The sequence below is a fragment of the Adelges cooleyi genome, unplaced genomic scaffold (assembly GCF_023614345.1).
Source record: "Adelges cooleyi isolate 19-005CV unplaced genomic scaffold, UGA_ACOO_1.1 ACOO_flye_CR_arks_rails_tigmint_CR_PRNA_784, whole genome shotgun sequence".
NCBI lineage: Eukaryota > Metazoa > Arthropoda > Insecta > Hemiptera > Adelgidae > Adelges > Adelges cooleyi.
Genome location: NW_026096496.1, coordinates 1,173,470 through 1,197,470, shown reverse-complemented (window position 1 = coordinate 1,197,470; position 24,001 = coordinate 1,173,470). Strand labels below are relative to the sequence as shown.

At 33.8% G+C, this 24,001-nt stretch overlaps 1 protein-coding gene across 1 annotated transcript; it reads right to left on the bottom strand.

Moving 5' to 3' along the window:
* Nucleotides 1-1,398: 1,398 nt before the first annotated feature.
* On the bottom strand, nucleotides 1,399-3,689 carry LOC126845419 (isocitrate dehydrogenase [NAD] subunit alpha, mitochondrial-like). The gene is made up of 2 exons (XM_050584073.1): nucleotides 3,176-3,689; nucleotides 1,399-2,036 (listed from the first exon to the last, which is right to left on the bottom strand). Exons 1-2 carry the CDS (start codon nucleotides 3,687-3,689, stop codon nucleotides 1,399-1,401), a joined length of 1,152 nt encoding a protein of 383 aa, XP_050440030.1.
* Nucleotides 3,690-24,001: the final 20,312 nt, after the last annotated feature.

The window sequence follows — 24,001 nt, the reverse complement described above, 5'->3', positions numbered from 1 at the left end:
TTGTCGTATTCATATGTTGGTTAAAAATTCTATGAAAGACCTGATCGTTATTTGTCCTCCTGGCCTGCCCGTAAACGCTAAAATTCTGCGCACCGGTTCCTATAGTAAGTATTATACAATACGGTTCATTCACTGATTCTCTAGGTAATTTATATAGCGACGAGCTATTTGTTGGTTTTCTGCGTGACTACTTTCGTCTTTAATTACGTCTTCTAAAACCCTCCGCTATATGCTGGATTGGTAGTAGGGCCAAAGCCTTTGACATACGGAACATATTGTGCAACGACATGTCGTTTCTGTTTGTATGTTGCCACATGCCAATCTCTTATGCATTTTTTTCTAGTGCCTATACTGAATATTGATTTAATTCTTAAGCAAAATTGAAGAATAAGAAAGTAAGAAGAAAATATTTGCACTTAAGGTAATTTTCATTATTCATTTTAGATATCCAAAAATAAATCAAAAGCATAAAACAAAAATAACAATTTGTTGAAGATGGAATTAAAGGTGTCTCCACGAAGGTTAGGGTTATTAACAATGGGGATTAACACGCAACCAATCCTTCACAAACTAGTGCTCGATTGATTTGATGGTGGTGTTCAGCAGTGGAAATGATAAGAGAATTCTTAAAAACATTTTTCATACTTGAACCATGTGAAACCAAAAGCGTTGCAGGTTGGCAGCTGGCAGAATTGTCCTTAGTGCGTTGGTCAGAGCGGTTTCGTAGTCTGTATCTAATGATATTTGTTGCTTGAATACCGCTTGGAATGAAATCCTTCACGTATTCAAGAACGCACCGGTATGCGACCTCGGTCTACCTCGTCATTCGAAAAAATCATCTAGCTAAGCAATTATAAATTCTAAAATGTGGTGATTGGTATTAAAACAATTTGATATTGGACTAATATTAAATATGCTGCTACACTTGTCCACAAAATATTACACGCAGTTATAATAGTTAATTGGAAGAAATTAATTTATACAAATTTTAATAGTTTTTCTTTGAAATAAGTTGTATTTTATAAATACTTAAGAAATATGTTTTTGGGGCAATAGGCAATGTTTTCGTTGTAATACATATTTTTTTATTATTAATAAAATTATTACTTTAACATTGCATGCGAAATAAAAACTGCTGCTTCACCAGCTTCTGCACCACCATTTATGTAACCCCTGTACAACTCCTCGTTATTGGATGATATATTGTTAATGGATGTTAGTAATGCATAATGGACAAACAAAATGACTGGAAATTGAAAAAATTTCAAAATACTGTGTCTACCCATAACGCTTCAGTGTTTATATTTAAATGGTCAGAGACCTATAATTGGATTTATATTTATTAATAACAAAAATAACAATAACAATAAATTACAATTATAATATTACAGTATTCAATCAATTTCCAAGGTTCTCGATGAGGGAATCGGTGAACTGGGCGCAGGACGCCGTTCCGCCCATGTCAGGCGTCTTGACTCCCTGTCGGACAGTTTCAGCCAGCGCGGTGTCCACGCGGACGGCCATTTCGGTCATGCCAACGTGGCTGAGCATCCAGGCGGCCGCCCTGATGAGGCCCGTCGGATTGGCCATGGTGGCCGATGCACCGAAATTCACTTGGTCGTCGTCGTCGACGCCGAACGAGTCGGCTTCGCCGTCGTTCATCGTCTCGAACATGGCTAAACGCGGCCCGTAAGCGGCAACCGGAACCACGCACGGGCCGCCGGCCAGGGCGCCGCACACGGCGGCTGCCAACGACCCATACAGACTGGGAGTCAGAAGCATATCGTATTTGCTATGGTCGTGGACCACGCGCAAGCAGAACTTGTCCAGCCGTTCTTCGTCGTACTTAATGTCTGCGAACCCTTTGCTCACGTTCCGGCACGCCCGCAAGAACATGCCGTCGGCCAGCCGCATCACGTTGGCCTTGTGCAGCACAGTCACTCGTTTGTGGCCGCGGGACACTGCGTAGCTGAACGCGAACTTGGCCACCGACTCGGACTGAGCTTGGGTCACCATTTTGATAGACTGCACTACTCCTGCGGCGGAGGAAAAAAAGGTGAATCTCTATTATTCACCTCCATAATTCCTTAATACCCCTCTATATACCTCCATAATCCCCAGAGTACCTAATTAAAATTAACTAATTTGGAGTACCTAATCACTTACAACCGCTAGATCGAGCCACACGCACAAATTTTCCTCGATAACGTCCAGCGTGATGCACGTACGTATACATTTTCTTATTGACCCCCAGCCAAAAGACATATCCATGTCTAGAAAAAACTTAAGCAACTGATGGTTACATATAATAAAATAATATTTAAAACCCTTTAGGATATATCCATGTTAAAAAATACCCGTCTTGTTAGTCAAAGCCATCTGAAACATCGTTAGTGGATTCTCAACGCTTTTGGTTCTCTCTGCAAATTTGTTGTATACAATTTAAATTATACCCTTTTCCCACTCCTCTAGGGGCACACGTTTATTTGTTTTTTTAGCCGTAATTTAAAGACTTAAGTTGAAAATTTGTCAGTAGTTAGAACTCATATGTATCCATAATATAATATAAAATGTATTATAAAATGTGTACCAAAATAAAACAAATAAGGCTCTATTAAAAGTTTTCACATAGGTATTACATATTATATTTCAACAGCTTGCGTGCGAGTCCGCAACACCACGGGATACATTTTTATGTATCTAAGGTGGCTAATAAACATATCAAGTTTCTGGCTAATATTTTAGTGTTTTCATAATATCTGGCCCCTTAAATTATTGAATTTATTTCTATTTTAAACGTTGTGAATACAACATATATGCCCCTCCCATTCCCATCCCCAACCTAACCCATCTCTAACCTCCTATCCTTTTACCTCCTATCTCTTAACCCCAATCTCCTATATCACAGAAACGTAACGTCCCCATCCCCATTTCCATCCTTATAAAAAAGACATATAAGGATAAATGTTCGGTGTCGATTTTCCCGGTTGTGTTCCAAAGTAAAAACAATATCTCTTATCTCTTTCCCTTATCTCTCTTATCTTATCAGATAAATCAGCCGATTTTTTCTTTATGACAACCGGTGTCTATTTTTCCGTTTATGTGCCAAAGCAAAGACATAAAAATGTCAAAACCAATTCGGTCGGAAAATTAAAACGGAATTAACGGTGTTTACCGGGTACGACGGTATGCTCGATTTCCGAGTATTCTCCGGACACGTTCTCGCGGATGTTGACCATGCGCACGTGACCAAACGGTTCGTAGCCGGGCAACGATGAGAACAGTCTAACGCCCACGTAGGCGTCCATGGCTTTGCGCAATTTCAGAGAGGCCGAGCTTTGCCAACCGTCCGGGCTCGGGTCTGGTCCTCTTAGCACCAGACCCGTTTCGCGGCACGACTGCAACAGTTCCGGATTAATGGCCGTCTGACCCGTAGCGTCGCGTTGCAGGTGCATCGTGTGTTTTTCCCATTGCACCGGTATTCCGGCCGCTTTGAAGATCTTCCGGACCGCGGCGCACACGACTGGGCCCCGTCCTTGGCCTTCGATGAGCGTAACGCGAAAAGGCTTTAGTGGGTCGGCGTTGGGTCGTTTTTCGCTCTGGCCGTCGCCGGTGCAATTGTCACCGCTGGCGAACCGACGAACCGCATGCATGGTGCTGCCAACAAATGAACGAGATTTCATCAACATGTTCTACAAAAATGTCGACGATTCCACTGAGAACCCTATTGTTTAAATAATAATACCGCGATACGGCGCAAGATTAAAATTACATAAAAACAACTGTTTTTAGCCAATGCAAAAGAAACTGTGTAGGTTAAGTGTCCGATTTACAAATAATGTTGGTTTGGTTTAGAGCCTACGATTCTACACGTGCATTTTAAATACACGTGTAGGACAAGGTTCGTGTAGTTTGAACTGACGTGTAGGACCCGAGATCCGACTAACTTGACCCAATGGCTATAATCTTAGTGACAACCATTAATTAAAAAATAGTATTACGTAAAATTAGAGGTTAAAAAATTGGATTGAAGTTATAGATTGACGCCAATTTGTTTTTCTTTGTAAATAAAAGTGGGCCAGCTCGCTCACCGTACAGTGTTGCCATGATATACATGGCAAATAAAGCAAAGCCTACATATAATTAAGGCTAAATATCTAATTTTTTTATTTTTTTTTATTAGTAATTGAACAATCTGTAAAAAACAGTTTTACATATTATTCATGTGATTACAGAAGAAGAAGAGAAATAAAATAAAATTTACATAATTATATATATATATATTAGTGGCTGAAGACTTGTAAGAAGGAGCCTACCAGTGTTGGTACTTCGTCAAGTGGTATCTACATTTTAGTAAATAAATATCATATTAACATAAAATGTACCTAAAGCATAATAACATTTAAGTTAAAAAATCAAATTGCGTATTTAACGGTAAACAAACATCATCGACACACTCACTATTAACTTCATTATTATCAGTATTAAAATTAAACTCTATAGTTATTATGGTACTCCCTTCATTCGATGTTCAACTTGTACACTTCACATTTTTATTACAATAAGTCGATGTTCCTATTTGTTATAATACTTCTAAAGGTAACAATTTTTTCATCTTCAATGCTAACGGCAGACTAACGGAGGTAAGTGTAAGATTTTTGTCTTGTTTCATTTTCACACTTTTAAAATTAAAAAAAAAAGACAAAAATGTCCATATGGTCTTTTTATAATAATTTACAACAAATTAATATAGTATGCAAAATGAAGATTATATTGAAAATGGTCACAAAAGTGTATACAGCATTGTACAATACAACATTGAAAAAATGATAAATACACAACTAATAATCAAATATAATACAAATAATAAATCAAGAGAAAATGATACACGCAAAAATGAATTACATTGAATTATAAATTATAAACATTGAAGAAATGATGCACAGCAAATAATCACATATAAATATAAATCAAGAAAAAAAAAAAGCATGAATGAAAATAGACGTAAAAAATGTCATGAAATCACTGCCAACTTAAACTTCACCCATTCCAGCCGACAAGCCTGGGATTTAGTAAGAAGACTCGGTTCGAAATTACCTAAGCCTGCCCAATATAGTACCATAAATCCTAACAATGTGCAGCCTGACTTATGGAAGTAACCAAGGCAATAATGGACAACATACACAAAAAAGACTGTGGAACAAAATAATTAATGAGAAAGAAAGAACTAGCCCCACACTCTGACTATAGTGTAATTAGAGACTATAGTGTAGTATAGTAGTATAGTATACCTAAAATGTAATAGTATTAGACTTCTCATTCCATTTTACAATAACTACAGCCCACTACATTTATTTTACCAACTGTGTTTCCATCTAACATGAGTAATTCTGCCAAAGGAGTAAGTGGTTCTTTTATACATTATAATGAATTTTTAATAGAAATTAAATTAATTTTTTCTAAAACATCAATACTCTTTGGAGCCCATTGTTGCAACTGTTTTAAAAGGACTTGTAAAAACGTAAAGCACCTTTGTTTTAATTGTTGCTTACTGTCTTCAGAGGATTTACTTGAATTTAATATTTTTTCATTTTCATATCCAAAGTAAACATTTGTGAACAAGTACTCATTGTATAACGATTGAGATGATATTGTGGGTTGATAAATCGTTTTGCGATTGAACGCACCATATTAGTCAAATCTGTAAGTAGTTTACTCGGATAAGCTGTAGTTGTCTCTAAAGATTTATTGACTTAATGAATTTCTTCCAGAATAGGATGTAAAAATTTCAAATATGCATAGCTGTTAGTATCACAATACATTGCATGCGGAGTAACAGCCATATAACATCTTGCTTGACAATCCCAAATAAAGTTTAAGTTCAGTCCATTGCGTCGAATCGGGACAGCTTGTATAATACGACTATACGACGATAATTAAACAGCCTTGAGCACATCAAATTTAAAATTGATTGACGTATGACGACAGAAGTCGAACACACGTTTCTACAAAAGCTTTCCAAATTAAGGATTTTTATACTCACTGGCTATTTATTTTAATTATTACCTGGCTAAAACATAAACTTCGTTACTATCAAACGAATGATAGTTTTACGCTACAAAGGTTAAATACGAAATCAATACAAGTCTCGTCAACATAAATAGGTACTCGAACTAATAAATATACCGAGTCTTCGACGATGTACAGAATTCACCAGAGGTAAGTAGCATAAAATACCTTAAGGGTTTGGATTTTAAATTAGAAATGGTCATTTTTTACAGTGCAAACAAGGGGATACACAAAATTATTCTAAATCGAGGCCAACCGTTTATTCAAAATATCCAGAAATATTACAGATCATCGAGAAGACCTCAAACTTCTGTCTTGTTTAAACCACGGAAGCCTAGTCTGATTAACCTCAAATGGGACACAGCATTATGTTCACGTTTTAAAAGAAGGGTATTACCAAATGTCAGCAACAAAATCAGTGTGGTAGAGGGAAGCTGCAAAAATATAGCCGAGAGCACTCCATTTGCTGAAAATAAAGTTAAATTGCCAAGCGATAAGAACGAGCCTCCCCCGCCTAAAATAAATAGTGCTGAAGAAAACCTGAAACCATCATGTGATAAAAAAGAGCATCCACTGCCTCTAAAACCTCCTGAGGAAGAAAAATCTCAATCATCATGTGACACCAAAAAACCTGTTTCGTCTAAAGAAACGTATGCACCAACCACAGAGCAAACATCGGCCTCTTCTCCAACTTCTAAGATTTCTTCTCCGCTTTCTAGCGCTCAGAAAAAACAATCTCAGACCACAACTATTACCATACCGGAGACTAAACCACAGGCTATTTACAGTATGATTAAGTCGCACAACGATATTGATACTTCCACCACGCTTAAGACGCCACCACAAACTACCATTTCAAGCGCAGCAGTGTCACAAATCAATACTAAAATTACCATTTTCCCTGCGAAATTACCTCGGACTACTAAATCTAACACTCATAAAACTACGGATATTACCACTCTAAAAACATTACCTCTAACAGGTTTTTCTGAAATTCCTAAAACTGACCCCACGGTTACGATTATCAACACACCTAGGAAAAAAACCAAAACTTCTCAATCCAAAATGTCTGAAACGACCACGCTTCTAGTACCATTTATACCATCCCAGAAATCCAAAAATGAAAAAACAACTTCTACAGATTCAAAAAAAAAATCTATCATGATGTTACCATCTTTAAACCAGCGAAAAAAATCTCCTGTGACTACACCCGCCAGCACACAGTCAGAAAAAATACAAACTATGAAACAAACCAATACTAAAACTAACATTTTACCAGGGAAATTACCTCGGATCACTAAGTATGACAACTCTCAAACTACGGCTATTACCACTCCAAAAACATTACCCTTAACAGGTTTTTCTGAAATTCCTAAAACTGACCCCACGATCACGATTGTCAACACACCTAGGAAAAAAACCAAAACTTTCGTATTTAAAATGTCTGAGTCAACAATACACTCTAAGACGACGGCCTTTAGTGTGCCAAAAACTAGAAATGAAATTACAACTTCTACCGATTCAAAAAAAAATTCAACCATGATGCTACCGAGGTTTGAGCGAAAAAAAGCTCCTGTGAATTTACCCGCCAGCACAAAATCTGAAAAAATTAAAACTATATCACAAACCAATACTACCATCTCACTTGTGAAATCACCTCGGACCACTAAATTTAACACGCCCCAAAATACGGCTATTACTACTTCAAATGAATTACCCCTTACAAGTTTTTCTAAAATTCCTAAAACTGACCCCACGATCACGATTATTAACACACCTAGGAGAAAAACCAAAACTTCTGTAACTACACCCGCCAGCACAAAACCTGAAAAAGTAAAAACTTTACCGATATCACCGCCACTGTCGAAGAAACCAAAAACGCCTAATGAAAAAAAATCTTCGAATAATACAATTTACAATTTTAAGAAAGATCCTCCAATTGAAAGAGGTTTCGAAGAAATTCCAAAAAAATCTTCGCTACCAAAAGACAAACAACTTCCTAGGATTATCACTTCAACCAGCAAGAATCTACCAAAGTTAACGAAAGTGAAATCTATGGTGCACGTTAACGATTCCAATGCCTCCCAGCCTCCTCGACCGTCCATCGCAGTTACCAAATTCGAATCCATGTTACGCATAGGATTGCGTAGGAAAAATAAAGATACTAGGAAGCAACATTCTTATGCTGAGAAAGTAGACAATATCTCAATAAGCGACTTAAGCAGAAAAAAAGAATCTAATTCAAAAACACATGGTAATTTTAAAGTCGACCCATCTAGACAGTCCAAAGCAATTACCAAAGAGTTTCCTAAATCCGTGATACGTCAAAGATCGGGCAAGAAATCTAAAAATACTATTTCTAGGAAGCAACACTCATACACTGACAATAAATTAGAGGATATCCCGAAAACCTATCATAGCCAAAAGAAAGAATCTGATTTAAAAGTCGATATTGTCAAGAAAACCTATATTGAAAAGAAAATTGATGTTGAAAAGAGAAAATTGTTCGCTGAAGAATCCAATAAAAAAATTATCAACTTTAATTCACTTAATCCAAATGACGTAACCTCGAAGTGTCCGTCGTCGACAGATCAACAAAATCCGAAACCACCGCCAACAAGACTGTCGTCCCTCAAGCCACCCAAGAAGACATTTCACTCAAAAAACGTTTATTCTGTAGATGCGACTGAAAATCCTGAAAAAAAAATAGATACCGACCACGAAAACGCGTATGCCAGATTTATTTGTAAAGTGTCGGCTGACCAATTGAACAAATTTAAAAAAAGGAAAAACTCATCTGAGTCACATAGTCCACAAAATTCGGATTTCCCTTGGAAGCACATAACATCGTCGTATCCACACAAGAACACATTTATATCACCTAATCAAATTTTTGAAGAAGCAATAAAATATAAGGTACTATTAAATAGTCTATTAATAGATTACTTCTATAAGTAAAATATTTAACTTAGTTTTATTATGACCTAGAATGCTTTTAACATATGGCCCAATGAAGTGATTACCCAAATTTAAATTAAAACTGTTGTGACCGTAGACAATACTTGTACAGGTATTAATTTAACTAAATTTAAATAATAACACCAGAGTTCAAATATACTGTTAATTTTAAAATCTGTTATGTAGATAATAAAACAAAATAATAGATGCCTCGAAGACTTAGCGCTCGTATAATCTTCATTCGTATTGATTCAATATTTTTTTTCTGATAGATCAATCGAGTACAATTATTTCATCTGGTATTTATATTTATAAAGGGTTCTAAAATAAAGTGACTTTTAGTAAGTTAGGTTTAGTTAGTAACTATTCATAGCAAACTTCTTTACGAATGGGTAAAAGAAATTTGCAATGATCTTTGAAGAGTAATAACCGATTTTCATATTTTAAGTTACTTACAAAACAATAAATGATTTAAAAAAAAATGTATTGCTAGAAGTCAGCTTCAGGTTTCTGGTTTGATTTTTTTGGTCCTTGTCCAAAACATGTCTTAGTACAGTGCTATTTATTTATTAAAAAATATAAAGGTTTTTTGAAGTTGATTTAGAGACTCATTATTATGCATTGAAATATATAGTTAATACTATGTTTCTTGGGTGATTTTAGCAAAAAAATTGTAGTACTGGCGAAGACCTTATGTTAAAAGAATCGCTACAACAACTAGAATTTGAGAAAAAACGAAGCAACGATATAATGCAGAGAATAAAAAAAAAAAATCCAACGGGTGAGATAAAAATTCGGATATACGTGACACATGAAAGCAAGTCAACACCTTCAACAAGTCGTTCTACTCATAATAGTCATGGCAAATCGTCTAGCAAAAAAAATCCTAAGAACCCGCCGGGATCTAGAGGCATGCATACATATGCAACACTAAATACAGACATCAACGATCAATTGAAATACCCAACAAAAGACTCACAATTTAAACCAAATGAAGAAATCGATGTCCAGACGATAGCAAAAGTAACTGTCTTGGATTTATTACTGTCGAAAATTGCCCATTCTTTGCAATTTTTAAAGGTAATCATAGTTAATATGGTATTTAATAAAGACCACTGACATAAAATTATTTTTTGTCGTACATGAGTTTAAATTCGTTTCTCGACCCGTAGATATAAATATATAGTTGGAAAACCAAATATTCTATTTTGATAGATCTAAAATGTGCAATAAAATAAATAGTGAAAAAAAATATAAAAATTGTTATAAATTTACTTTAGCGGGCATCTTTTGTTTTATGTTTATAATATTATTATAGTATGTTTTACGTTGGTAACGAATCTGAAGTAAGAAATTGGCCTCTCCTCTAGTTCAAAGTTATATTTAAAATATAATTATTGTTTCGCGAAACGCTCGTAGTGGCCAGGCATTCAGTTTTAGCGAGCTCCGACAGTCAGCTATTAAAAAACGCAGCTGCTTGTTTAAAATTCATTAAGGAAGATCGATACAGGTTTAGACATGTTAGATAAGTGACTGCTTGGAACACCCTCTCAACAGAGTTGTATATTGTGTTTTCGTACAATAAAGAGCATCGGCGACCCAGGGGGAAACAATTCCCACCCAGGCTAATTCTCCCCCCGGGAACGCATAGGATGCATGAGGAAAAGAAAAAAGGCCAGTAATTTCTTGCAGAGGAGTATCATGTTAGCTATTTTATTCTCTTTAAGTAAGCTAGTGTTAGAGCCGGTAAGAATAGTTATAGGTATATAATTGAATACAACATTAACATTATTATTATTAATTCTAGTACTATCTACATTAATATTTCTTATGGCTGGGGGTCATTCTGAAAAATGAGTCCGTCACAGTGCTGACGTCATTATCATTAATGACGTAATAATATATATATATTTATAAGATTAGTGATAATAGATATGAATTATGGAGGTCATTATGAAAATGAAGTTAAGAATATCCACACTTCATGCAGATACATCAAGTCGCAGGATATACGAGTATAAGAATATGTTGTAAGACAAAAATAAGAAAACTATAAACTTTTAGGATTACACTGGATGTATTGTTGACGAAGGTATTCGGCTAGCTGTTCGGGTTCTTCGCATATGTCGTCGTCACAACGTGTTAAAGTAATCGCAAGACGCGTGTGTGTGGAGAGGAAAGTATAAGGTGCGAACGAATCGCAAGACACGAATACTCGGAGAGTGAAAGAGATGATAAAGTACGAGGTGCGAACAAATCGTAAGACACGGGTACTTTAGTAAAAAATGTATTGTGCATTGTGCGAACGAATCGAAAGACAAGTGTTTGAGGAAAGTAATGAGTGCAAGATGTTAAATAAACGAAAGCTTTAACTTCAGGCTATTGGGTACGTGCCAATGTTTAAGTTGTTTTGTATAGGGAATATTTAAAATATCCGTGCATCTTGGGTATAGAAATTTTGAAATCTCTTGTGCACGAAAGAGTTAAGGCCCCATTTACTACTGATACCTAGTAGTATAATATATTATAATATGCGTTTTTTATTGGCTAAATAACATAACAAGTGCTTTATTGTTATGGTTACAAATAAATCGAAAATAAACATTTTCTAACTTAAATAATTATTATACAAAATAATTTTTTTTAAATAATCCAATGCGATGGCCATAAGCTTGTTAGATTGCGAACGAATAGACCGCTATGAGTTTGAAGTATTTATCGGGGAGATTCACTTTAAAGACGAAATTAAGACTGCAGCTAATAATGATGCGACATCAGAATGCGGTTCAGAGGTAATCTATCATCTTATTAGTCGATAAGAGATGGTGACCGTTTCCTATTAAGAATAGTGGAAAAGTGAAAATAATGAAATATATATATCTTAACTAATTAAACTAGTGAACCGTTCATCGTGTTAACAGCTGATTTAACATAAATAAACATTAACTAGTCAATAAAACCTGTTCCATATATCATCAATATGAGTATATTTTAATTTATGATTTTATTAATGTATTAAAATATAAAAATTGTATGTATTTACTAAATAATTAAGTAATCGTTTTCTAAATATCAGAGGTTAAATAAAACTCAATAAACAGCACTAGCGTTTATCACATTTCATTTCATTTTTTATAATCATAAGGGAGACCGGGGCAAGCCGAAGATGATAAGGGATTTATATTTTTCCAAAGAGTATGCAAACGTTTTTAAAATGGATTCTATAATACATTTAGCTTTAAAAAAGGCGTGTTAAAAATATATTAAATTATAACGGTTTTTTAAAGTTCCTAAAATGTTGCCATCTACCTTAGGCTGGGTTCAGATTTTTTATAATTTCAATAGGTGCATTGCATATTGTTTTTTCTTTAATTTTGAATTAAACTTGGTAAAGATCATTACATAATCATCAATTACAAGATCATCAATAATTATTTCTAATTTAACATAACACCTAAAAACTATGTATTTTATGAATGAAATTCAAACCTACCCTACTTCATGATTGTTAATATTTAGTATTATATCAAATAGAATAATTATACTAAAACAATGTTATGAAGATACATTGATAGGAAACAGAATTTTTGGATCTGTATAATTAATTTTCTACTTACTATTAATCAAGTTGCATGTAAAAAATTCTGAAAGTAAAAAAATTGAGTTTATGACATATTTATAATTCTTTTTTACTCTATCAGTCAAAATCCGATGATAACATAACATAATACATCAATCACTGTAACCATTCAATTTTTTGTTTCTCGATATTTTAAGCACAATTAAAACAGTTCTATTTTCACATATTTGGGGACCCATTGAACTCCTACTATTAGGACTCTTTTTTTTTTTAAATTTGTAACAATACCTGTAAAGTTAGAATTAAAATTATATCTTTGTTTGACAAGTAAATGAAAGAATACACAAGGCAAGACGGCGAAGGGTCTTCGTTTAGTCCTCTCCGTCTTGCCCCAACACACTAAAATATAAGTTTTATCGTCTTATAAAAAAATAATATAATCATATCGCAATAATTACACTTAGGATGTTAATATTATACCCTTATAATTAACAAAAATATATAAACAACATTCTTAATTGCTGCAAAATATTATTTTTTTATAATGACAGTTAATACAATTCTTTTCATAATATCAAATGTAAAACGCGCGATTTACTAATTGTTAACATATATGATAAGATTCTCATATTTAAGTGTTGTCAACTTATCTCCTTCGAGATTATGTTCATTTTATCTTGCCCCGATTGCCATGTTATCCGATATCCCCTAATTTAAACATTTTTTTGTTCTTAACATTTCACCTTTTTAAAAATTTAATACGTTATTAATAACGATAATTTATTCACTACTAATGTCATTTAACTTATAACTTTTTTTTTTAAGAAAAAGCTCTAAAATAAATAGATGTATTGTAACAATACGTTAAATTGTAATGTTTGGCCCTGGTTACTACCCCCTTAAAAATAAATAAGGGTTTTTTTTTTAGAACGAAGAAACACATATAGACAATTTACCAAAGTTATCGATTGTAGCAGCGTTGGGTAATACAATCGAAATGAACATCACTAACCAAGAAGAAGAAGATACAAAACTGAACTCCCCCTGTCTGACTGCGTATGACGGATTGAAACCGAAGGATTCACTTTCCAGTATTGTTAATAAACTCGCAAATACCTACGTAGTAAAAGCGGCGTGTAATATACAAAATGTCTGTTACAATATCAAAGGCAAACAAACAGACATTAAAACCCCCCAAAAAAACCCAGCATTAAACAAAGGTAATTAATATAGGTAACATAGGTAGATACTATAGTACTGAAATAGATTGCAATAAGAAAAATATATAAACTTAATATAAACTTATTTCATTATAATAATATGCCTAATTTGTAATTACTGTAAAATATATATTTTTTAGGAATGAGTTGTGTTTTTGCCAGTGTGCCCCGAAAATTCATAACCACTTTACAAATGTAAGTCATTAGTATGATGTACGTATATTAAATTTGAGTGCTTATCTTCAACTTAAACGTTAAAAGTTAAGTTAATATAAATTAATTACCGTTTTTAGTTCAGGAAATAAAGCATTTTTAGCTGGAGAAATTCCCATATTAGCATTTTGCAAACAGATCGTCTTAGGATACTTATTAACATACTAAAATTTAAGAAATAATTATATGACAAGAAATTTATTGGTTTAGTTGAATTAGTTTGGTTAAATTAACCCAATACTTATGAAAGTTCTAGTTGCGTTAGTTTAACTGTGTAAAACTTATAAAAAAACACAAATTATAATATTTTTGTTTAAAGTGGTTGAAATTGTTAGTATAATAATGCGTGTTTACCTATGTTCATTCAGGAATCCTCTGGAATTGTCTATACGTGAACTTTGCTACTTCGGACCAGTGGACATAGGCAAAGTTTACATACCTTTGTATGGCCACATTGGATTCACTGAAGCCGTAGCTCACCATTTCTATGAAAAAGGATATGAAACTTACACGCGTGGTGTCAAAGGAATCTATGACATTCGGAGCCAACTCGACAACAGGGTCGTTGGACAAATGACCGTACACCTAAAACTCACGTGCCACGGTCCACTAACGCAAGAAATTAATCCACCTTTGTGTCTGCCCGATCAAAAAATAGTATCACTAATGCCAATTTTCGTCAAAGAAAACAAGTTTGATTTTCCCAGAGAAAAGCGACAATTGCTCCCTATACCGATGATGACTTATATTATCGACGATAATAGTAGAAAATTGATTAATCCCGAAATGAAAAAATATCTTCAATGTCAAAAGTAAGATTATTTTTGACAGCTCGTTTATTTAATCATGTATAGTATTAAGTAATTTTTTTATCGTAAGGCTTATACATTATACATTTCGTTTTAGAAGCTTGTAGGCGCTATTTAGGAGAGAGATACGTCTACAATCTGCAGAATCACTCTTACCTTTTCCGTGTTTATTTATTACATGAATTTTAGCAACCATAAAGAATCCAAGGTTATGCTGTTTAGTTTGACAACGTAACAGCTAGTATTTGGGGCTAAATATATAAGAAACTCGGGAAATTTGATGCTTAGAAATTTTTTTTCTTAGTTGGGCTTAATGCTAATTCTAGTTCGGTCATTGTAAATTAAACTGAAATTGCAGTATTATCTTGTTCAAGTTTAAGTTGCTTTTTGATTCTTCGCCATTCTCTTTTTACATCTGTGTTCTACTTTTGTACTATTTGTAATCTAGAAAAGTTGAATTGACGGCTTGAAACGTTGTTAGTTGCTGTTATAAATGTCATACCTTGATTAAGAGTTGAAGTTTCGTCTAGTTTACTAAGTCTAAGCCTTCAGTTGTAGATATGTTTTTTTATAATCTGTTTGTATAATTTAGTCCAATTATTGTAAAACATTGGAAAATGTCATGTTTTGGTAGTTATTGTCCATGATGTTTTCTTGTCCAAGCACATAATTTATGTCATAACTGTTATATCTTCTTCTATAGGAAATACATAAATATTTATTCTTTTTAATTATTTTCTCAATAAACAGACTCTGTCCAAGTAATGGGTTAGACGGACGTCTGTTGCGGAAAAAAAAGAAGGGGCGTGGCCTGGGATATATAAATAGATAGGGATATTTCTACAGATATTATCAGTAACTGGTATCTCTTATCAGGTAGGTTAGCTTTGTACTTTATTTAATCTAAAATACTTTTATTTTATTTATACATATATATATGTACAGGGTGATCCAACTAACGTAAGACACTAATTTTCTCTGAAAATATAAATATTTTGAAAACAATTTTTTTCCTTAACTCTTAGGTACATATTTTACTACATTTTCCAATATTTTAAAACATTTTCGCCAATCCTTATAAGCCAAAATAGGGGATTTTTGTTTTTTTTTAATGGCAATATATGTTTTTAATTACATAAGTTTGTAGACAAAAAATTTAAAATTATGTTAGCGTTTGAGTTTTTAATTTTCATTTATTTAATCATATTTTATGACTTTTTAAAGATTTGATTTTTTGACTGTATTTCTGAATATTTTCAATCGTTACTACAAAGACGAGTAGTTTTATTACATTGCATACAAATAATTTGACATGTTACCGTACTCTGTACCATAATCAGATATAATAAATAATCTAAGTAATCTGTAGATTAAAACCTTTGTCTATTTGAAAATCTTTTATAGTGAATTCCTAGTTGTTAGAATGTTATCGCCAATTGGACAATGCGAACATAAATATGAATTTGATGTGCTACCGGTTTTGGACAAACCGAAGAAATATGATTATTTTTAAGAGGAAATGTATTATCTTAACAAAGTCATAACTAATAAATAGATTAATAAAAATAAAAAATTTTAACGCTCATATTTTTAAATTTTTGGTCTACAAATTTACGTAAATAAAAACATATGTTGCCAAAAACCAAAAATCCCTTATTTTGGCTTATAAGGATTGGCGATAAAATGTTTTAACATATTAAAAAATGTAGTAAAATATGTACCTAAGAGTTCACCAAGTTCACTATTTGTGAAAAATTAAAAAAATTTAGCAAAATAATGATTTTTAACATATTAAGTAAAACCTTCATATTACTAAGAAATTATTTTTGAACCTGAAGTAATTGTCGATGGTCAAAAACAACATTAAATCATTGATTATAAATACAATAGCTAGACTACTTACCGTTTTTTTGGCTGCTCGAAAAATACAGTGTTTTTAATTAAATTGGATTACGTCCAGGACGGTCCAGAACTACCCATGCCAGTCGCCAATCATCGCTTCCCACGTTAACGGCTATAACTAAAAGCATTGTAATTCACGAGCAGAAAAAAACCGGTCAGTCGCCTATTTATTGTGTTTATAATCAATGATCTTATGCAAAAGTATTAAAAAAATCAATATTATGTTCAGTTAAACCATAGTACTTGCACACAATAAACCATTGTACATCAATGTCATCTATCATAATTTTTGTTATACCTTTTTAAGGTTTCAGGAAATGTACGGAAAAAAACATCAAAGTTGCGCTTGCTTTACGTTGTTGGATCAGTTTAAAAGAATCATTTACAAACACGATGTAATGGCCCTCGATGAGCTCCAGCTGGCTGAAGACATAACAGGTCCAAGATTACAAGGTGGACAGGACACTTTACAAATTATTGAGGAAAAACATACAAATAACGATGCTCTGCAGATTAGCAGTAAAGATAAATCAAGAAACGACGAAAATAAGTTATTTTGTATTTGTAATAAGTTGTACGGTTCCATGGAAAATGTTTTAAAAGTTAACGATGCGGAACAAATTACTGATCCTTTACCTGAACATGACGTGCAGCTTGAGCTGACAGTCAATTGAAATATCGGAGATCAGTAACTGGCAACAGAGAAAGCAAAAAATTAACACAAAAAAAAATGTTGGCAAAATTATTATAATAAATGATTTATTTATTCACATCTTTATAAATATAAAATTCCATTAAAAGTTTTCTCCAAGCCAGTATTTACAAAATTTGCCGCCAGGGGCAACATAAAACTTGCCCCCCCCCACTAAAAAAAAGCTCAGACATAATCAATATATTATTTATAACACTTTAATCTTTATAAAAAAACATATAACATACATAAACTTTATTAAAAAAAATTAATACTAGTTTCTTTATTTTTTCTACACTTTTCTTCGAGAATGTTTCAATGCATATGATTGAATAATATCAACGTAATTGATTGCTTTAGTTATAGATGACTATATTTAATACAGCCAAACTAGTTAACCTTCCCGACGACATAGTAGATCTTAAATATATTTTTATTCTTCGGAGTGTAGAAAATGACCTCTCTGTTGAACAGTTGGAAGCTGGAGTACATAAAAACATTCGGAGATCAACATAAATTTATGGAAAACAAGCTTACATGTTTTTTCCTTGATAAACGTAATAATGTATGACTTGTAACATCATAAAGTAACAGTTGTAAGAATTCAACAAGTCAACAAGTCAAAAAAAAAAAAATGTTGAAATGTTTAAAAACCTAATTTGATTAACTTAAATATTGGTAATAATAGTGTTCGTACAGAGTACCGTTATGTTTCTCGGTATCATTACACTCATGAATTGTTTAGAAAGCAATAAACTGCATCAGGAACAAGAGATTAAATGTAACTATTTAAATCTACAAAAAATAAAAACAATAGAAATAGAAATAAAGTAAAACAAAGAAAAATATAGATATAAATCTATATTGTTGTACTAAAAATGTTTTAAAAGGTGTATCGACCCTGTAGCCCTGTACGTCAGTATTGCAGGCTGTTTGAGTCTTGTCACAATCGTGGTGATAGGTTTTTAGATATTTAATAGAATAACTTCAGAGTAAATCACAAACATTTAATTTAATATACTTATAAAACATGTACAACGACAAACAGTTAATAGCATAAGTTCAGTATGCTTCAAAAATATGATGATTAAGACAATTATAAGCCGCTTAAGACTTCAAAAGAAGATGATAGGTAGAAACTTCAAGTGTAGTGTGTCGTGGTCCCAGCACATCTGCTCTGCTATGTCTGAAGTTCTCCCTTATATGTTGGTCCGCTCGCTGAATGGCCGTGGGAATCCTCGCAATTATCGAAAGTCCGCGTGTGGATGACCTCGCTCGTCCATGACATCCGCTTATGTCAACGGTGGAGGAAGGGTAGAGGAATGAGAGTGCAGCCTTCGCATGGTCGAAATTGGCTAGCTTCGATGTGAGATTCGCACGGTAGTTGCCAAAAACGTTAAGTTTCTCTTAGTGGTTGGCCTCGTGTTTGAGGTCAACTGTGAACAGAATTGCAAGTTGTCTGCTTTCGCAAGATGCTGTAATGACCTTTTGGGTCTGATGTGAAATCGGCACGTGTGGTACATTCATATTTAGCAATATTTAACAATGAGAAGTTATATAATATAATATATAGATATATGTATATGTTAGTCCTGATAAGTTGTACAATGTAATATATATTTATATATATGTATATGTATTTGTTAGCCATGATAAGGGTGGATCCATAACAAAGGTTCTAACTTGTAAAAAAAACTAAAATAGTATTAAAAATAGATAAAACGATTAAATTGAACACAATTAAAAAAATAATTGTATTATTTAAAGTGTATAGTATATAGTATTGAAAGTATTGTAATTCACAGTGCCACTTATAAATTTTTAATATGAAATTGGTATCTGCAACAAATTTAGAAGAAACTACATTAACGAAATTGATAGTAATAATATCAGATACATTAAATATTTATAAAATACATCAGTAGATTAAGGGTTTTGAAACTGTGTAAAAAATTGATCATAGTTATTTTAAATTTTAAAAATTGACAATAGCAAAACAATTATGTTTTCAGTAAAAGGTAATATATTAAATTGACATAGTACTAACCTGTTTAATTAGTGTTAATAAAGTGTTTTAGAAAAGGTTTCATATTTTTAAAAACTGCAATGCTTAACACGAGTTAAATTGTGCTAAACTTAAGTGATATTTTACTTTCTGTCAGCTTCTGAAAGAGGTACATACAAAAAAATTGGCTACAATATAGATATCATCTATTGTCAACACTGAAATAGTTATTGATACGCGTATTTGTATAATAATTTGTAAACATATACTTCGTACGTATTTAGAATGGTTTAATATGTAATTTGGTAAAATCCTATTTATTACGAATCCTCATTATCTGAATTATAACAATAAAACATTTTCAGAAAACGTTAATGGCGCACAGTGTTTTCAATTGCTATTTTAGCTGGTCAAAATTCGTTAATGATATAAAACTGTACTAATATGAATAAAAATAAGCCAACATACTAATTTTATTAACAAAATTACAGTTAATTATTCACGATAGAATAGAAAATAAATACTGTACAAACTAGAGAACGTTAATGTAAATAAATTATATTAACATAATACATAGAATGCAATATTTTTACTGTGAGTGTTATAATAATTTGAACTAAATATTATTCTTATTATATTCAATAAAAAAAAAGAACCATCGAAGATAAAAAAAAGCGAGTTGTTAAAATGTAGTTAAAATTAGTTGTTTAAATTTAAAGTGTTCTGCAATTAAGAGTTTAATTGCAAATTGTAATTAAAAATTAGCAAAAAAGCGGCGAGATGCGGCATTTCTAATTTAGTCGATTTTATAGAAGAGAAAATTTAGAACATGACCATATTAAGTAACAACCTCTAATAATCCCTAATTTTTTTTTGCCATGCTATTTGATTTAAGAAACATAGGTTTTAATACTGCGTTTTACATAATATAAATAATTACCCTTTCATAAATAATACTAATATCTGCACCGCGTCGCTCAAAGTCGTAATTTTAGTCAATACTTACCAATTATATTGATCTCCATTTTTTGAAAAATAAAAAAAAAATTCTAGTACGGTCAATAAAAGTAATAATCTCACAACGTCCAATGAGTATTTCCAAAGAAGAAATGAACGATTCCTACATTTTTGTGACATAGTTATGCAGTATACGTGTAGTATAAAAGTCGATAAAACGTTGGCGAGTGGTAATTTAGCTTTCTAAAACTTATGAACTGTACGATACTTATACTTAAAAATAATATCAGTTTATAGTAAAATTCCATTTTTGGCCAGCTACGATAAGATTGAAAACACTGTGTGGCGTAAATAATATTTGAGATTTAAAATGTATATTTAACTAAACGACATGACACATGTATATTTACGTATTATACTACGATATAAAAATAATAATTTTTTAATTTTATTTAGCTAAAAAATATCCTATGAAAAGTTATATTATTCGTGCGGTACAATAGGTAGATAGAGCCGGGCTACTCTAACTGTATTCTACACAAATCACACATCCAGGCATGACCACAGGGCTTCACTATGTGTTGTGCCGTACTGTTGTCAACTGTGGCTACTAAACAAGTTATACATGTTGATCTTGCTTCTGGAGCATTCAGGAGATCATTTTCTCGGGTTTGATGGACCACTATCTCTGCCTCATCTGCCGTCAAATATACTTTTGGCTGAACGTCTAAATCATTATTTTGCTCATCATCTGAGCTTGTGTTGCGTAGAGCCCAGTTTCGTTGTCGTTCTTCATACGCAGCACTCATAATAGTACACCAGTTCAAAAATTGCCATTCCGATATGAGTCCCAGATCGAATTTTGCTCAGTAGCATTTTTTATTCCACTTGAATTTGCTAGATTTTTGTTCCTGAGTTGCCTTGTAACTTGTTGGCGCAGATTATTTTTTAACTGTTAGACGATGACATGATAGTTTTTATTCAAGCTAGTTAAATTGCATATAACAAATAATATCTTTCATAAATAAAAATAATATTAATTAATTTTTATAATTATTATTGTTATTATCAGTAGGTAAGTTTTAAATATTTGATTTTCCATATGAAGACTTCTGTTTTGGATTCCTACGGTCCGCTCAAATATCGTATAACCTTCGAGGGTTGTTTACGTGAGTCGAAGACGGGGTAGCTCTGGTCGACCCTCCCTCCTACCCCTCTGGTAAGCGGTCCACAGTATGTTGTCAAACTTAAGGGTCTCCAACGGTGCCGGGTCCGCCTCCCACAGTTTTGTGAGGATCCCAAACACCACCGGGTAGGTATATTCTGCGTCGCTCAAGCAAGCGCACCCGATATTCGAGTGTTGCACCCAGGCTTAATTGGGGGTTCGGTTGTGTGGGGCAGGTCAACGTGACCCCAAACCATCCCTACTGCTCATATCTTCCTCTTGGTTGTTGGCCATGTTCTGAAACAAACATGCAGGATCGGTATTTGTTATACATAACGACCTTCTGGATGTACGTCCTGCCACATTGATACTTATAAATGATTTGGTAATATTAATTAAATTATACTTGTTCATATTATTTTCACAGGGGGAACCCGTATTGCCTCCAAGATTCCACTATTTATGTAGTCTTGCAGTAAATGGTAACTTTATTAAGTATTTTACATTCAGACCGGCTGAAATTCAAAGTATTTATTGGAAATATTTAAACATACAAATGTCAAATCAATTTCAAAGTCTGAAGGTGCCGTCCTTCAATCTTGATTTTTCGGAATAAGTAACATGATCAAAAGTTGTATGCATCAGAAGTATTTGATTTAGATCATCCAATGTCCTACTAGTTTTTGGTAACATGGTTCACATTTAATCCGTTTTTGAGGATGCGTCGTTATAAACTATAAAGTATGACTCTAAAATGTTGACTTCTATAGTTTCTGGAATATCTGACTCAGAACTTGAGAATCATTTAAATAATAATTTGGGGGCTCATTCAAAGGGTTATTCGCGATTTAGTAATTATCATTGACATTTTTAACTTCGGGAGTTTCAGATAACATGTTAACGTTTAAAAAATTGTCATAATTATGTTCTCAGCTACAACTATCAGATGAACAATTTAATAAACTATTTTTACTTAAATCCGTTTTTTCAAAATTAAATAAACCTTATATGGAGTTTAATGTCCATATAAAACCACTGAAACATGGAGGGCGGTCATAAATTAGTTAATGAGAGTTAATGTTCTAATAGCTTGGGTGTTACCTGATTTTGCGCGCATTAGTTAGACGCCATTTATCGGCTGCTTACACTATCAGCGCAGTCCATTTTAACAACAGATTGTTTTTCTATACAGTGTATACTCAATGGTAAACATTTATTAATTTTAGCTGTAAAACGTACGTTTTTAGTAATTTTTAACTTTTCTTACTTATTTCTTTTTCACATAATGAAAATACACAAAAATCATTGTCATTGCAGTCACAGTTGTCCTTGCTATGGAAAACGGTGGCCACCAGAGAGTAACAGTATTCCGCGTACATGCCGGCCACGAATAATAACACTGCAAGAGCAAAATACGACTTGTTGTTCCAGACCCATTGGATCCCCGCATCTCCCCATTTCCACCAACCACTGCACGCAGGGCATTTGTCTCGACAACAGCAATAAGGTCTTTCGTCGCAGGCGCTTGAGGCGGACGCCGGACGACACGATCGAGGCGGCGGCGGTGCCTCACACCGTTCGCAACCGGCCTTCAGTTTGATCGTTTCTTCCGGAAACTCGTGACGTCCTCCGCCGGTTTTGCCGCTTACGTAGTTTACAGATGCTATACGGCGCGGACGGTAGTCGGTGGCCGCTGTCCGCGCTGCAGCCGCGTCTTGCAGACATGGCACAGACCGACGAGAACGAATCGAATCGTAACAGACGTCTCGGGACGCGGCAGCTCGAGACTGTCCATGGCGTTCGTGCTTCATCTCTGGAGCGGCGGTCCCGAAGTCCCGGCAGTTATCCAGAAATTCGCACAACGATTCCACCCGGTGGATCAAGTCGTCCATGGACATGGCCGTCCCCGGTCTGTCGTCAAACAATGCGGATTCCGAGGGACGCACACTGCCGTCAAACAACTTCAGTATGGTTAAACAAGTATAATTTAAGAAATTCGTACTTGACGACCGATTTGTTTATGCTATCGCTACGACTTAACGACGTGCGTTGGCTGTCATGTAGCGTTTACGCACGGTGTACTCGATATGAGGCTAGCAAAGTAATAAAAAAATGATATAATATTATGGTTAAACCGTGGCTTATCTCCCTCCCAGTCCGACAGGTCGAGCTAAGTTAATGTTCTCATCGGGAAGGAGCGTTAGGTTGGAAGCCAGAAACGTATCCTCCATTTTCTCCACGATGCCATCCGGTTGCATGAAATTGAACTCGACCCATCCAAGTGCCGAATCCACCCGTTCACCTAGTTCCACTACTAGGGCAGTGATACACTGGCTGGTGCTGGCTTGCCCCTAGATCTCATTTCGCTAATGTCTAATATTGTCTCAACTTCCCTTATATTATGACGAGTTTTGAGGGGCTATAAATAACGA

Coding starts and splice junctions, on each gene's coding strand:
- LOC126845419 (XM_050584073.1), bottom strand. CDS start 3,689: ATGTTGATGAAATCTCGTTCATTTGTTGGCAGCACCATGCATGCGGTT. Junction 2,037..3,175: donor CGAGCATACCGTCGTACCCG/GTAAACACCGTT, acceptor CCTCCGCCGCAG/GAGTAGTGCAGTCTATCAAA.